This window comes from Oreochromis niloticus, linkage group LG2 (genome assembly GCF_001858045.2).
Source record: "Oreochromis niloticus isolate F11D_XX linkage group LG2, O_niloticus_UMD_NMBU, whole genome shotgun sequence".
In the NCBI taxonomy this organism is placed as follows: domain Eukaryota; kingdom Metazoa; phylum Chordata; class Actinopteri; order Cichliformes; family Cichlidae; genus Oreochromis; species Oreochromis niloticus.
In genome coordinates this window covers 20,435,863-20,452,617 of record NC_031966.2, presented here as the reverse complement: position 1 = coordinate 20,452,617, position 16,755 = coordinate 20,435,863, and the positions used below count along the sequence as shown (strand labels likewise).

Below are 16,755 nucleotides of genomic sequence, written 5' to 3'. Positions count from 1 at the left end.
TAATGTCCTACCAGAAGGAGGCTTGGGGCAGATCGAGGACCCGCTGGAGAGATTACATATCTCGGCTGGCTTGGGAAAGACTTAGTGTCCCCCTGGATGAGCTGGAAGTGTTGCCTGGAGTGATGGAAGTCCAGGTTTGTCTGTTTAGACTCCTACCCTGTGACGTGAACCCGGATAAGCGGTATAGAATGGATGGATGGTGTCTGATCTTCAATCACATCTCGATTTTTTGATTTAAAATCCACTGTGGCTGTTTATAGAAGGCAAAACTACAAATTATGGACCTAACTGTATCTGCTGTTTAAAAGCAGTTCACAAAATAGTTTTTAATTCTATGTTATTCTCTTGATTTGTGTTCCTGAAGCTACAATTTTCAGTTTATCAGGTTCTTGAAGATTATTTGAATACAACAGTTGCTGCTTCTTTTAAAGCTTCCCTGCCAAAGATTCCTGACAGCATATGTGCTCCACACACAAAACACTTATCACTGAAATTAGTTTGCAAGTTGCAGTAAAAAACAGGACAATTCATGTCACGTCAAGTCCAGGCTGTATTAACAGCAGCAGATTTTCCTTTCCTGTACTTCTATATTGTTCAATGATACAATGTAAGATCATAATGTCCTGCTTCAGATAGGATAATGTAGTCTAAACGATTTGTTTTTTAGCACATTAACTGCTTCTGCTATCCATACGATGCATATCATATCATTCACTACTTTGATTGAAGCTGCCTGTAATGACTAATGCCATCAATGTGAGTAATCTATAGTTACTGAAAGAAGATACAAATCATAAAAGTGAAAGGACTTAGAAAGATCATTTCCAGGTGATTTGGTTTTGGTTTTAGCTTCTTCAGTAAAGAAGGGGATTGCTGCTGTGTTACTTCTGTAGATCAGGAGGGGCCATTCAAACATGCTCCTGCTTCAGCCTCATCCCACATTAATGGCCTTATATATGGGTATAAGGTTTTATACCCATATATCCTGGTTATCTTCCACAGCAGTTTGATGGTTCAGCACCGGCCCCATTAGAAGATGAAATGATAGAAACCCCATTTTGCTCTTGGCTTGACCTCTGGGCTGTCCTTACATCACTTCTGCTAATCTTAGATACTGCATTGCCCTCTTGTGGTGGTAAAAAGCATCCATGTAGGACGGTAAAGCTTGTATTCACCCTGAGATGACACCAGATTAATTTACTTTTGTTTTTTTGTTCTAGGGAGAGTGTTTTCTGTACACCCATCACTACCTGCAGGAGCCTGTGCTGAAAGATAACCACTGCTTTCATTCATATGCTTCTCTTCATGGCCAGGGTCTGCCTCCAGGGGCCGTGCAGCCGCTACCAAAGAGGCCCGTCTTAGAGAAGAGCAACGGAGCTGCTGCCACCGTCTTCAATCCCAGCATGTTCCACTACCAGCAAGCCCTGGCTAACATGCAGCTCCAGCAACCAGCCTTTATCCCCACTGGTGAGTCTCTGGAAACATTAGCAACACCAGTGGAAGGTCCCTTGTATTTATAAACCCTCAAACCTTGAGTCCAAGAAGTGGTCTGTGCACACAAACACAAAGGTGGAGGACTGTAGGATGGAAGGAGTTGCTGGTGCAGTGCAAACCGTATGCATGCTGTGTCTGTTCAGGGCATCTGTGCTGTGTAGCGCTTCTCTTCTGTTCCACTGTCTGTTGTGTTGCTTGATTCGGATTTACTCTTGCTTGGCTTGTGATGAGGCCACAGAGTCACAGAACACAGCTTACAGAGACAAACACATTAAAGGCCTAAACCACGAAGCAGGATTAGGATTTTAGTGAGGTAACTTCAGGTTTACCTCTGAGTTTTCAGTCACAAAGGTGGCTCGTTAGTCACTATGGCAGCTAAAGCTGCAAACCTAACCTGCACATAGGAAACAACCGCTGAATCACTAACCAATTCTCAGGAAAATGACATCATCAGTCCTGGAAAAACAGGTGGACTGATGTCCAGATAGGAGGAGGCTGTGCTTTAGAGAAATATAGATCCTTAAGAGCAACGTTAATGCTCATTTTTATCTAGCAAGCAGTTTTAAAGCCATTTCTGATGTCAGATCCTATTGAACCTTAATGATTGAGCTGTGATACTGATAAGTCAGTTAAATTTTCTATTTGTAGCATTTTTCCAGTCTTTTGTAGCTTTGTCTCCCTTTGTAAAATCAGCTGTTCTGCTGTCATGTTTGTGATTGGTCAGATGCTGCCAACATCGCCTCTTTCATGTGAACCTGCTCCTAGACAGATTGAGGAAACCTCGGGTTTACTTGTGGAGTTGATAACCACTTTGAGCCTGACTGCTGATTGTTACGTTCCCCAGGAAGTCTGGGGCGAATCCGGGGAAGTAACAATAAAAGTATCTGGAAACAAGGAAGCAAATTTAGCACAAAAATAAAGTTTTTTAATTACAATTAAACTGAGTCGACAAAGCTACCATCACCAATTAAACAGAGAAGCATAACAGTACCTAGAAGTTTGACCAACTTCTGGGTTTTGTATTTTTTCACCACTGAAAAAATAAAACAAATCGCATCCTTGACTCAAAATATGGGGTTATTAATCTCAACATTTCAACTTAGCTTACAACTTGAGAAAATAACTCAATATTTTGAATTATGACATCAAATCTTTGAGGTAATAACCCAACATTTTGACCAATGGATGACAAGAAAAGTTCCACAGTTTTGACCTAGAAACAGGTTAACATAAAAGTTGCTTCACAAAGGATGAGTGTCCAGAAACAGATAAGAAAAATATATCCTGGGTGTGTTGAACTTGCTTTGTAGTTCAGACCTTAGATGATCAGTATGCGGTAATTCTGCTGCACTGATTATTAGCTGCAAGGGTTTAAGACTCTTTTAACCTGAGCAAGAGTCAGCAGACGAGTATAATTTCAAATATGCTACATCTCAGGGAAAAGATAAAGTTGACATTATAAGAGATAAAACATCACGGTTTGATATGAAAACCTTTGTACATGTGTGTTGACATGAACTGGTGAGGTATAAACCCTGAAAAAACATGATGGGGAATGTAAAGAAACAATGGTTAGTGAGAGGCTTGAAGGCTGTCAGGCATGAATTATCGATGAGCCAAAACACCCACATACTGCACTTACTGTGTGCTCGAGGGAGAGTACATGTGCACATACACACTTGGCATGCAGTTTTTAATTCCTCGATACTTGAATGCCATTTTCTTCTCTACAGCATTTAGAGATTTAAGGTCCTGTCTCTGCTTTAGCTGAAAGCGATGGGTGTTTGCACTTTCACTTTATCAGCAGCTTGCATCAGTGTGTCTTTGTGTGACGGTACACATTGTGCACTAACTCCATGTTGCTTGCTTGTGCTGCCTGCTCTAACCTAAACCTGTGGACACGCCTTTGTCTGCTCTCTCTTCTTCTTTGCCTTAACTTTTGCTGTCATCTGTTTCTTGTTTTATGCACATGTTTGTACAAAATGTGACCAACCATAGGATTGGTGTGTTAGGGTTACCAATTATAAATTGTGTAGTTCATACAGGTGCAGTTGAATTGATTAGCAGGGATTCAAGTTCATGCGTCTTGTGTTTTATGTGAAAAAGTTGTCCTTTAGGGGAATGAAATTTCAAAAGCAGACAGACCTAAACCTGGAAGTGTTACATGGACGATGACTTTCTATTTGTAGCATAGTACATGGACTATGCGTTATTTAATCAAAACCAAACTACTGGATGACCTGAAAATGAGAACCGACTATTCTCAGTTGCTGAAGTCAAACACTGATTTTCTCCATCCAGTTTAACAAACAAGTCTTAAGTGCAAGTGTTTAATCATTTAAGCATTTGGATTTACATGAACTGTGCCAGCTCTGGTAGCTCAGACTGCTGGGAAAGCAGGGAGTGGAAAAAAACCTCATCAGCTTCCTGTCAGTGTCTGTACTCACAGATTAAGGGACCTCTTTTTGGCTCACCACACAAGGACCCCACCTGCACCACCCTCCTTAGAGCTTCCAGAAGCTCACTTCAGGGCTGAAGTGTGCAAGCTGGTTTAGAGGAAGGTTTTACAGATTTTCTTTTAAATGCACGAAACAAATGTTCACTAAACTGATGTTGGAAATATTAGAATATTGTAGTTTAACCATGGAGGATTAGACGATGTGTGAGGTCAATGCTGTTCAGGATTACATAACAGTGGAACAGCAGCAGACTGATGCAGGGTTTTTATTCAGATAGTTTAGGGATGAGCTACCAACAGTGATGAGAAGCACAGACACACGATTCACTCGGTCCGTTTATCTGAACTGAAAATCTGGTAGATTAGAATCACAAAAGGTTTGCTGAAGATGTTTAGTCATGCATACATCTGTGTGTGTGTGTGTGTGTGTGTGTGTGTGTGTGTGTGTGTGTGTGTGTGTTTCCTAACTTCATTATTACATTCCCCAGCGCTACATGCTGATATTAGGACGTAAATTTAATACGTTTGGAGCATAATTTTGACATAAAAGAAAAAAAGAAGCAAAATATTTTCATGTTTCTTTGCTGTTATAAATTACAGTAAAATACATTTTCAGGATGGTCCGAGTCCCTCTCTGGTTTTGTTTTTTGGGGTTTTTTTGCTGAATTTTGTCCACTTTAGTCTCCAGCCTAAAGCAGACTGCATTTCTATAACGGTGGGGAACTTTGTTTGTGCTTTTGCTTACCTCACTTGAAAATGTAAAAAATTTAAGCAGAAGAGGTAGTCTCACTTTAGTGCAATATATGGGTCAATACATGGGTATGGTTACATGAAAAATTAATCAGTGCCTTCCACACGATCCCCTCAGAATGAGCTGGGGGGTGGGGTGGGGGTGGGGGGGTTCTTTACATGCAGTAAAAATATCGAGATTTTGGCTTTTGGATATCAGATTGATTTGATGCCCTTTTTAACAATGCTTAAATGTCATAAAAATGTTGTAGTGCCAAGGTCAGGGAAGCGGAGGAAAATGGAATGAATTAAAAAGGGTCAAATTTCAACCTCCACAGCATACATCTTTAATGGCTTTAAAAAACGAGAATTTGTTGCACAAGTTTGAATTTATTGGGGATTTTCTCTAATCCGCACAGGTAAACATACACTCTCAGTTATATATACATGACAAACCCGCTAATTCTTGGTTAAATATACCTTAACAGATTCAACCTCAACCAAATGCTTTTAGCAGTCATCAACAAGCAGCTGCAAATTTCAGTCAAGCCTGAAGGTGTTGCTCTGTGTTGGGCAGTCCAGTGAGTGAGCAAAGAGAAACTACCAGCCCAAAATTACCACAACGTTCATGCCCATGATGAGTGTATGAAAACTTCTGACTACAACTCTACATTTCTCATAATGCAACCAAAAAACATAATTTCATTATATCGTTCCTACTTGCTAAATGTACAAATACAACATAAAAGCAATAACAGTGTTTGGTGTCCCTACTCTTCATGTATGACGACATTAATCACAGTGTATACATCCTCACAGTCCTCAGTAGAGCTGTAATTAAGGAGCTGGGGTGAAAACACCAGCTTGAGTGTCACAGTGCCGATCTATTGTATAATGAATCCACAAGTGGATGTTGTCAGTGTCCAGCATCCTGCCATAGATTACAGAAGTGCACATCCTGTCCAGGGTGACAGGTCAAGGAAAACACAACAATCAAGTAACTAATCATGCCGGAAACAATACAAAATCAATATAAACCCCCTTTTAAAGTTACATTGATAAAAGTACAATTAAAAGCAAGATATTAGATTAAATGTGACAAATTCAGTTCTTGTTTAGGCTGAAAAGCTCCACCACGTCCAAGGTATGAATCAACTATATGTTTCTGTGGAGCAGTGAGATGATGACCTTATCACCTCTGGGTGTGAGAGATGCTTTTTAATGTTGCTGCAGAGCCACAGCTATGCTGTGTATGATGACGGACAATAGCACAGTGCATGTTTTGTGTACATATTTCAGTCTTATGTTCATATATGTGAGTTTGGTTGATCTGACACACACCAGTTTAGAATCTTAATAGTATTATCCATCTTAGACAGCATGTGTGCTGTTTTCAGACTTGCTGGTTTCCACAAGTAGTCAACTAAACTTTGATTTGTTCCAGTGCCTTTTGTTTAGTTAGTAATAATAATAATAATAATAATAATAAAAAGCGAATCAAATGAGGATAAAAATGGACCATAACTTTAAGTCTTTAGCACCTTCAGCTCAGGACTTCAGAGCAACGATAAAATATGATTGCCATTAAATCACTAAATTCTCCGGATTTCTCTTACATTGTAATTGAAAAGAATAAAAGTATTTCTTATGGATCATTTGCTCTCTCCATACACATTCTCCGTCCATTCAATACAATTATCAGATACTCCAGTCTGATTAGATTGTATGACTGTGTATTGCTTTGTTTGTTTAACTGCCATTTTGTTGGTGAGCAATTAATTTTTTTTTTATTTTGTATCCTGTCGGCTATTTAAATATGTATTTTTTTTCCCTTTTATCTCTGATTTTGTTTGCATGTGTCCTGGTACTTGTTCAAATTCATCCTGGCAATATCACTTGACTTGTGCCATGACTTTTGATCCTACACATTTTGCCATGGTAACCATATCATTCCTGTTCCCCCTCCCCTCCCCTCCCCTCCCTTCCCCTCCCTGCCCCTTCCCTCCTCCCCGCCCATATCCTCGTCCTCTGTCTTTCGTCTGACTCGCCCGAATAAAAGTTCCCATGATGCACGGTGCCACCACCTCCACTGTTTCGTCGGCCTCGACCCCAGTCACCAATGTTCCTTTCGCTGAATCTGCCGCCTCGAATCAGGTTTGCTCTTTCATTTCAGTCCTCTTTTGATTTTAGCTCTGTAGGATCTGAGTCCTGTTCACTGTCTGCCTGTAGTGTCACGTGTTATCTTCACATTTCATCTCTCCTCACGTTCCTGTTTCTTATGATGCGAGCAAATGAAAACAACTCGTTTTGAGAGGAATCTTGAAATAGACAACTGTTTTCATCTGAGTGTCTTTGTTTGGTGTTGAATCACATCATGCCTGTCTCAGTCGTTACTGTGTGCAGTATGTGGTCTGGCATTAAAGCATGCCAGCTCTCATCTCTGTTAAAAAAAATATATATATATCATATAAAAATAAATGTTTGCAGCCAAACAGTTACTTAATTTGCTTGGATACAACTTACCAGTCAAATGATTTAGGGCACCCTCGTTATTTAAATTTGTAGTAAACTTGAATGGTACAAAGGTCAGCAGGTCACCAGCAAAGGAAAAAGGAAAAGAAAAAAAAAAGCTTTAGCTCATCACAGAAAAGGGGAAAAAATGCGTCAATCTTTTAAAATCAAGTCTAAGTTTAAGAAAACTGGTTGAACTACAGTTTTCCTGCAGCTCTGTAAGTTAATGAATGCACCCGTAAGTGTCCCAACTTTTCTCGGATACTAGAAACCCTTGGTCTGTACGGGAACAATCTACACCCTCTGATGCATCGTTAGCCCTGAAAAGCCTGAACTGTGAAATAATGGCCAGAAATGTTTTATTCTTTTTGAAACTGGAGCATTTATTGAACCTTCTGACAAATTAAAAAAGAAAATAAATATCAATTTGCTATATGTGGTATGTTTTATTGCTTAAAACATTTTTTTTGAGAGGGAATAAAATAACACTGATGATGTAGACATCTCAAAAACTCACAAAAACTTGCGTATCAAATATAATACAGGGTTGAAGCAATCTTGGTCTGCAGTTTATCCCACAGCAGTACAGAGGCCTGAAATATCTGAAGAAACAAACTGGACAGAGATTTAAACTTCGTTTAACCAGACAGGTCAACCCGTAAGTGCATCGATGTGTGCGCCACTGTGGGAAGACCGGTACAACACAGACGTTACAAGAGATATGTGATCAACAACACAACAAGATGAAAAATGCTTGTTAAAACTTAATTTCGGCACAAAATTTTAAGCAGTTTTTATCAAATTTGCCTCTTCATTCTTTATGTGTGTTTTCTTTTATCTCCCAGTGATCACTGAAATTAAAGCCCAGAGCCCACCTAACAAGTGAAGGAGTCCCGGTTTGATCCCAGGAGGAGATCCAGATCCTTTTGGGGTTGCAACAGGAAGGGTATCCAGAGTAGAAAATCTGCCAAATTAAAGCTACCTGCTGTGGTGACCTCTTATGAATAAGGAAACAGCTGAAAGTGGCCACAGTGCTTCACAAATTTGTTAGACCACCTGTCAAAACACCAAAAAAAAGCACAAATATTTTAGAAATCTGTCAAAAACTTGGTTAAAACTAAAAATTATGTTTTTATTTATTTGGCAAACAACAAACTGAATTCACGTTTTTATTCCCAAATTTGAGCCAGCACACTTAATCAAGCATTAGATAGCATTCAACCACCAAAACTAGTAAATAGCTGTAATTTACCATCTCAATCAAAAAATAATAATAATGTGCTTTACTAATTCTTTCTGCTTTTTTGTAAAGCAGTAAATTTTGTATTTTAGCAATAAAAACATCACTTTGATTGAAGAGCTTGCACAAACTGAAGTATTAACCATTACAGAGACTTAAAAAAATGAATGTAGTAATTACGAATACTGCGATTTGCTTCTAGAAAGACCACAAGTGCACATGGCTGCTCGTAATCTCCATAAATTATTTGCTCAGAGTGCACTGAGATATTACACAATGTAATTGCCCTTAATATGTATAGAAATGAGAGCGCTATAAAATCCTTTGACTGGTGGTGTTTGCTGCTTTTTGTTTGCTACTTACAGCTGAAACAGAAATCTGCTTGCTTTGATTTTTATGAAACATGATGGGGATTTTGATTGTCAAAACCAGCAGGAAAAATGTTTCACATTTAAGATGAAATCACATGTGGCTTGACTCTACTATGCAGCTTTAATGGAATTTACCTGAAATGAACTAAATTTGCATTCTTTCGGTTTACCAGCATCATACCAGGAGATGATTTTGAACTAACCTGCTGCTACTATGGATGAGTGCATAACTAGTCGACTAGGCATTGAAACATCACCACCAAGCACTAGTCAATTAAAGGGCTTAGATTTCGTAAACTTTCGTTCCTGAGATTTTACACCCCACCCTCTCTCTTACGTGAAGATTCAAACAAGCAAACAAGCAAAGGTGTAAAGTGAGCTGAACACACATTCAGCATTAACATCTATAAAAACAACCTCAGTGCTAACTTGACTATTTGCTTTGCCCATAATTTTAAAAGATCATCATAATTAGGCACAGATATCAGTATAAAATAATCTGCTACAGAGGTTTGCCTGCACATGTTTGCTTCTGTAAGAACTCACAGCTCCTCCTCCTCCTCTTCCTCCTCTCTCTCTCTCTTCCAGTAGACCCCTCGGAGCTTCTGACTTCAGATCCGGTGGAGCTCCAGTGCATTCCCATGGAAACCCATTTCTGCCCCGTCCCCAAACTGCTGGTGGCGGCTCCTGTGGCACTAAACTCAGTAAGCCTTTCCCGAAACCCCAGTTAAAGTCCCGTAAACCCCGAGCACTGCAGCAAACATGTGCCTCGCCCACAGTGCACACCGACTGATATCATGTTGTGAACATAAGAGAGCTGCGATGATTCATGCAATACAGACCTGGACGTATTACCGTTGCTTTAAAGCAGCCACCCTGATGCATAATGACTCGATCGGGCCGAGCAATAGAGCTCCCTCGTCCTTACAGCCATACATGCCCACACCTTAAAAGTGCAGCACACGTGCGCACACATAAACACACACACACACACACACATATATTCAAGACTAAATGCCCTTTATGGGTCGGAGCCATCACACGAGGCCACCCAACACATTTGACTGTTCCAAAGTCAGAAACTCTGAGAAGTTCATTGTAGAAAATTCAGACGGACCAGCCGCCGGTCTCCAACCATGACGCGCTGTCAAAGTGAAAGAGTGTTTCATATCATGTCACGTTTACGTTTGAAGATGAGTGCAAATGTGACGTTTGTGTTGTACGACGTGTACCGCTCAGTCTGTCATCATGGTCTCATCTTGCCTGGTGATACATCAGTAAGGGGTTGTTGTTCATTTGTTTGTGCCTTTGATTTTTTCTGCTCAGCTGCAGAGGAGACTTAGTGTCCCAAAAATAATTCAAAAGAAGAATTAGTTACGTAAATAGAGTGTATTAGCCTGTAGCTGCTATTGGGATAAAGTGTACTGGTTACAGCGAACAGCTCTTAAAATGTATATTAGAGTTTTCTAAATGCAATGAATGATTCGTCCCCCTGTTTTATTGAAAAATATAGACCAGGTGAGAGTAACTTAGTATATAATTACTTCTTATAAAGAAGATGGGATGAGGGATATCTTTAGCATGTGTTAAATAAACTGCCTTAAAGCAGCTGAGGTCATGTTCTCTATGTAAGGGCCCCTCTCTGTATAGTACTCTCCAGTAATAGACCAGACAGCTCCAGTCATTGAAACTGATAAACCTGAGCTGTGAAGCTTCTTGAATCGTGATTTCCGATCAGTGATTGTTTTTCCTTTGTGATGGGTAACTGTGTAACGACTAAAAAAGGAAAGGTTCGTCCCGTTTCCTCTGTGATTTGAAACCCGAACACCAGGCTTTGCTCGCCGATTCTGTGTGTGTTCAGCTCGCCTGTACTCTTATTCAAAACAAAATGCTATTCCTGAGTCAGATCTGTGACAGAGTTTTATAAATGCCACTTAAACTTTTACACCTGATGTCAGTTATTGCACAAGATGGAAGCGAGATCGGTTTCCTTTTGTTGTGCCTAAAGTCTGTGGTATATGCAAGGAACTGCCCGTTTAATGCAATATCTGGATAAATCCTCCAAATAAATGTTTCCCTCTCTAATGCAGAGATGTATTTTAAAAGGCTGTTTGTTTGTGTAATTATCTCCTTTAATGTGGCTTTTGGACTAAATAAGTGGCACAAGATTTTTATGTTTTATGGCTCTGCAGGGAGAAAGCTTGGAACTTGAAAATGTCCTGTCTGACTTTAAAATGTCATGTCTTTCTACTGCTGTCCTGTTTGTCAAAAACGACGAGACTCTAAATGTTCTTATAACCAGAATCAAGTTGTAGAAAAGGATGAACAATTCTCATGCTTGATGTCTGATGGTGAAAAAAATTTTATTTTATTTTTTTTTGGCTTTCGAATGTGTAAGGAATTGCTTTGTAGGTGTGTACAAAAAAATGAACTTAACAGCTTTGGAAACTGGGCTGAAATCACTTATATCCAAATTCAAATGTGCCTCTTTCAAGTCTCCTCAAACAAAACTGTCAGTACACTGTAAGACCAGACCAGTGCTCAAAGACAGATGTGTTATTTGGTACATTATTATAATAGGAAATCACATTTGTATTAGTTTCTTCTCTGAGACAGCTGTGCTGTCTTACTGTTAATGTAAGGAAATAAATCAGAGAGTTGTGTGCATACATACGTGTGTCAGAAAAGACGATGGATCACATATTTGGTTAGTTGTAAATGCTGCAGATATTACGGCATCCCCCATTGAACATTATTCATTTTAAATAATGTTAATGTGTCGTGAATGTATCTAATGCAAAAACTTTACACATGCCCTTCTAAAAGACAGGCATGCTGAAATGTAATGGTTCACTCTATATAGACTATTTCAGAGGTCACATACTGTAGGTACCATGATGAAACTGTGTTAAGACATATTAAAGTATGTGTATTGTTATATAGATTTATATTTAATGTTAATGGGTGGTGTGACTACTTTTAGAAATATCTTTCACTGTCAGAAAAGGTAGAGCAGACTGCTGTACTCTTTGAAGTACAAATGTACACAATTCAGGTACATTTCAGTACCATTTATTGCTAGTCAGTTTTTCTACCCCGACCCTCTGTAGTATCCAAAGCACTATAAACAAAGCATATTATCATTAGGCAGAAAGTCAGCATGCTACCTTTTTTCTCACATGTATTTCCCTTGTGGTCCCAGTACTGCAGCCCTGATTCTGTTAACTTTTGGTGTGGAAAGGCTTTGTGGAGACATAACTGTGCAGAAAACCCACCCAGCCAGAGCTGCAAGTGCAGCACCAGGTATAATCCTGGGATTAACCCTCATTTTGGGCGTGTAAAAGCTTTTTCCTCCTTACCACCTGCATGCCCCAAATAAGAGAGGTGGCGTATTTGTGGCAGTTTAAGAAAAAGTACACATATCTGCTTACTTTTTTTAAAGACAGAAGATGCTCTTATGTTTCTGTGTTAATACTAAGCTGGAAAGAGCTGCTAGTTAACACAGAGAAAAGGCCAGCACACCTTAATAAACAGTTGTGCAAAAACAACCACGTTACACATTGTGACTGCTTGAGAACAGTGAGGTTACCAGGCAACCAATAATATAACCCAGATGGATTGTAAACTGTTCATGAAGAAATAACTACAGGAGGAAAACATCTACAAAACTACGGAGTTTATGTCCATTTTAAAGATTAAATGTGTGATCTTGTATGGAAGGTGTTTACACCTTTTAGATAACTAAAAGTTAGCTTTTGGATAAACTGTGTAATGCTTGTAATAACTTAAGCCAACTTAAACAAGAATAGAGTGCCCTCTATAAGTACGTTAACAGATATTATTGATAATTTATGCATCTGAAGTTGATATTAAAGCACAACAATGAGACAAAACAGTAGGTGGCTTTAGCTCTTATATAGAATATAAGTAAGTAAGTAAAGTTTATTTATAAAAGCACTTGTCACAGAAAATAAGTTATAAAGTGCTTGGCAAAAAAATAGTCTAAAATAAATAAAAACTGGGAAAAATCACGATAAAATATAATAGAAAATTATAGACGTATAAGTAAATGTCATCTGCATAGAAACAACAAGAAACTTCTGTAAAACCCTGAATGATGCCAGCTACAGTAAGAAAGCAGAAAGAAAATAATAATTGGCCCAGGATTGAGCCTTGCGTTTATCTGAGCCTTGCAGATAAATAAGAAGAAAGTCAGTCAAATGGAAAGCATAGCTCTACTAAGGAAAGTATCATGGTCGACAGTATCAGAGGCTGCACTGAGGTCAAACAGACCGAGCAGAGAACAAATCCCTACATCAGAAGCCGTATGAAAGCATGTTTGCTGAACAGCGAAAAGTTAGCCTACAGTAAACGCTACTGAACTGGTCTACAAATATCAAGATGCATAACTATCTATTTATGTGCTGTTTGTGTATTAAATAGCACATAATAAAAGCTAAAGCCAGTCTGTATTTTATCTCATGCAATGCTTTCATCCTAAAATGCTAAAACAGAGGTTTAAAATATCTATTTCAATCTGCAGTTTACATACTTTTAGAGGACACCTTATTTGTAATAACCTAATACCAGATAATTTATCTGTGTAGCTCCACTTTGTATGGAAACAGGCTAGTGCCCCATACAGCTGGTTTAAGCTTCATATTTACTATACAGACATAAGAGTGATATAAAATCTTGTGAATAAGTGTATCTCCCAAAATACTTGAATAAAGTATTTTTAAAGTATAGCTGACTTTCTATCTGCATGGTGGATCAAACAGTATGTAGGCTCATAGCTGTCTCTATGAACCTGATGATCAGAATGTCCAGACAGGTCCCTTTTTCTAAAGACTAGCTTCGTCCAGCCAAGAGAATCCCCTCCTTAAGTGATCCTACCCCTAACATCAGTATGCCTTCACTGACAACCGTCCAGCTGGAAAAACAGAATACTTGATTAATAAACTGTGCCTCTCGAGGGCATTTGAGGTTTTTAAATACATTTAAATGTATCTATTAAGGCTCAAGAGTGTATTAATTTGAGGATTGTGGAGCACCATGAGAAAAAAAAACAAACATTTTTACCTCTTAATTTTGTTCCCTCATTCATTCTCTTGTACTTGATTAACTTTGGGCCTGGTTGTAATTTTTTTTTCCACACGGTCCTGAATCATAACTGTTCAACGTGTGCAGAGCTCTGATCTTCGCTGTCCTGTGATCAGATCCTTCAGCATGTGGACACAGTTAACTCAGTCCTGAGAATACAAACAAAGGGCCTTAATCCTTGATCATATGTGACAGCTGTGTATGAAAATGTATTAAATGTAAGATTTTTTTTTCTGACATAAAAAAAACTCGGCATGAAAATAATAATAACAATAATGATAACAAAAAAATCATTTATATGTAGTTAATAGTTTGTGTAGACCAATATGAAAAACATTATGATATGAAAATCGTTTGTACACAATGATGGAGTCATTGTTAATGGTAATAGTTGCTGTTGCTATGGCAACAAAATGACAACATGGCTACCTTTTTATTATCCTAATAGTGATTTTTTTTCCACAATAATTGAGATGACATACAGCACTAACTTATCCGAAAAGGGAATGTCTAATTATTAGTTTGTCTTGTTGCAACGTGATTGAAACAACTTAAATCCTTGTAATATCCAAAGGTCCTTAGGGGAGGTCAGGCGTTTATTTTGTTTTGTTTATTTGACGTTCATTTTATATTTAGGTTTTTTTCTTCTTGTACATGGTGTTTTTGAGAAATAGGAATGAACTCTGGCTTTTAGAGCAAACATCTGTCAGGGAGGTAAAGAGGCCCTTGGACTAACTGGAAGATCTTTTTCTGTGGAGGCGAGCAGTTTTTGCCGCTTGCCTCCTGCAGACTGAGAGATCTGGCTCAACTTTTGGCCAAGAAGGTGGTCTCGAGGTCTCTTACTGCCCAGCTGTGCTGGGTGATGTCGATCCTCACTGAGGTGTATACGAATGTGTGATGTTCACCTTGTTTGCACTTATGTACATAACTATGTCAGAATACTCAAAATTTATTTTGAATAAATACAGATAAAAGAGTCAATTAAAAAAAATCTAATCAATATATTGTTAACGATATGTCTATTGTTTTCTTACATCTGCCCTTTTGTTTGTTGCTAGAGCCCTGTTCTTTGCTAAGCATGGCACTGCCTAGCTGTAAACTACAAATGATTTGCTTTAAAAAGCTCTTTTTTTTCAGTTCAGTTCAGTTGATTGATCCTCTGTGGTTTAATAATATGCGACCCTGACATCAAACAGGAGAGGTGGATCATATGTAAGAACCTAATCTGAGCAGATGACATGCAGACACATTCCTCTCTCCAGTAAAGCACCGAAATAAAGCACAGAGTAGCTCCATCTGCAGGCTGAAAAACAAAATAGGAGCCGATATTAAATCTGACCACAGAGGAACAGAGATTTAAATTCTCCTTCATCTCTGTCATTTTGTAATTTTTTTTTAAACTCTCCTGTTTCTTGTCATTAACCAAAACAACAATAAATCTGAATTCTCCTCAGGATTTTAGACTAAATTGCAAACAAACGGCTTTTCCAATATTTTCCTCTCCCAGCAGCAGCAGCATCCTCACATGACTCTGGTTCTGCTGATTTGAACATGTGATGCTCTTTATTTGCCCCCAAAGCCAGCGATTTTGTTGCCATGGCACTTCTCCTAGTGTTGGACTGACTGAGTCATCCTGGAGAATCGGTTCACAGCCCTCTGACTGTTGAATATTGACTTCAAAGAGTTTGTGAGCAGGGACGGGTCTCTGAACGACGTGTACCCACAACTCACCAAAGCTTCTCTACTGACTCACCAGCTCCCCTCATCATTGCTGTCCCAGTTTAAGTACATGCTGTGGATTTTAAATCACTGTATTGTTACGATTCATTTTAGTTGTGATTGTGCCTTTAATGTGCAAACTGGACTTTTAGGTTCTACATCTCACTGACTAAAACCGCCACGTGAACTGAGCGTGTGCCAATCATATCAATTTAATTACATCCTCTGTTGAGTCCACAACTTATTTTTTAAATTGGGTACAATCGCCGACTGAACGACACCCCGTGAAAGATGATGAGGGCCAAAGACTGTTCAGGACTAAGCCATAAAAAACTCTGACACTCTTGGGCAGACTTGAACGTGACTGCTGTTTCTTTGTTTCACTCTGTTTTCTGCTTGTGGTGCTTGTATGTGCTGCTGTGCTACATGCCAATTTATTTTGCAGTGTATAGCTAATTATGAGTAAGTTACTGTGCCTATGATGAGTTCTGCAATTTCTGTTTGACCTAAATAAAACACTTCATTGTGATCCTCTTGTGTGTTTTTTCTTTTTGTCTCCTGCATTGCAGACATACACATACAGCAAAAGAAGTATATCAACCACAACTTACACCCTGAACATCTGGTAATGCCCCTAAATGTGCATATATAGCCTCAAAGGACCCCTTTATGCAACAACTGTTAATAATTAAGACTACAATAACACACATGCATCTCACGGGGTTATCTGTATATAAAGTGTTTTGGCACCCAGGAAAGAACTGTTAACCTTTCACAAAAGAGAAATCAGGTCATTGGGATGGAGATGAAAATATTATGGGGTTAAATTTATTCAAGCATAGGGTATAGACACACTGGACATTTTGTTAGGTACACCTTGCCAGTACTGGGAACTGGAAACATTCCTCAGGAATGTTGTAGCCTCAAATCCTGGCCTCAGTTTCCTGTTCTTAGCTGACAATACTGGCACCTGATGTGGACTTCTGCTGCTGTAGCCCATCTGGGTTCATAGATGCTCTTCTTCCTTGGTTGTAACTTGTGGTTATTCGAATTACTGTTGACTCTTATCAGCTTGAAGTAGTCTCGCCATTCTCCTCTGACCTCAGGTATCGACAAGGTATTTTCCCTCA

General features: G+C 38.9%; 1 protein-coding gene across 9 annotated transcripts in view; it reads left to right on the top strand.

Moving 5' to 3' along the window:
- Positions 1 to 16,154, top strand: part of mbnl3 (muscleblind-like splicing regulator 3) — a 36,643-nt gene extending 20,489 nt beyond the window's left edge. For 3 of the 9 annotated variants that reach the window (XM_019365168.2, XM_019365169.2, XM_019365170.2), the window contains 2 exons: positions 1,221 to 1,467; positions 9,392 to 16,154. In XM_019365168.2, coding sequence (XP_019220713.1) covers positions 1,221 to 1,467; positions 9,392 to 9,534 — 390 coding nt within the window. In that variant the 3' untranslated portion in view covers positions 9,535 to 16,154. Of the gene's footprint in view, positions 1 to 1,220; positions 1,468 to 6,740; positions 6,836 to 9,391 lie in introns of all 9 variants that reach the window. The other 6 variants (XM_019365172.2, XM_003444607.5, XM_019365173.2 and 3 more) reach the window with 6 other exon arrangements.
- The last annotated feature ends 601 nt before the right edge of the window (positions 16,155 to 16,755 follow it).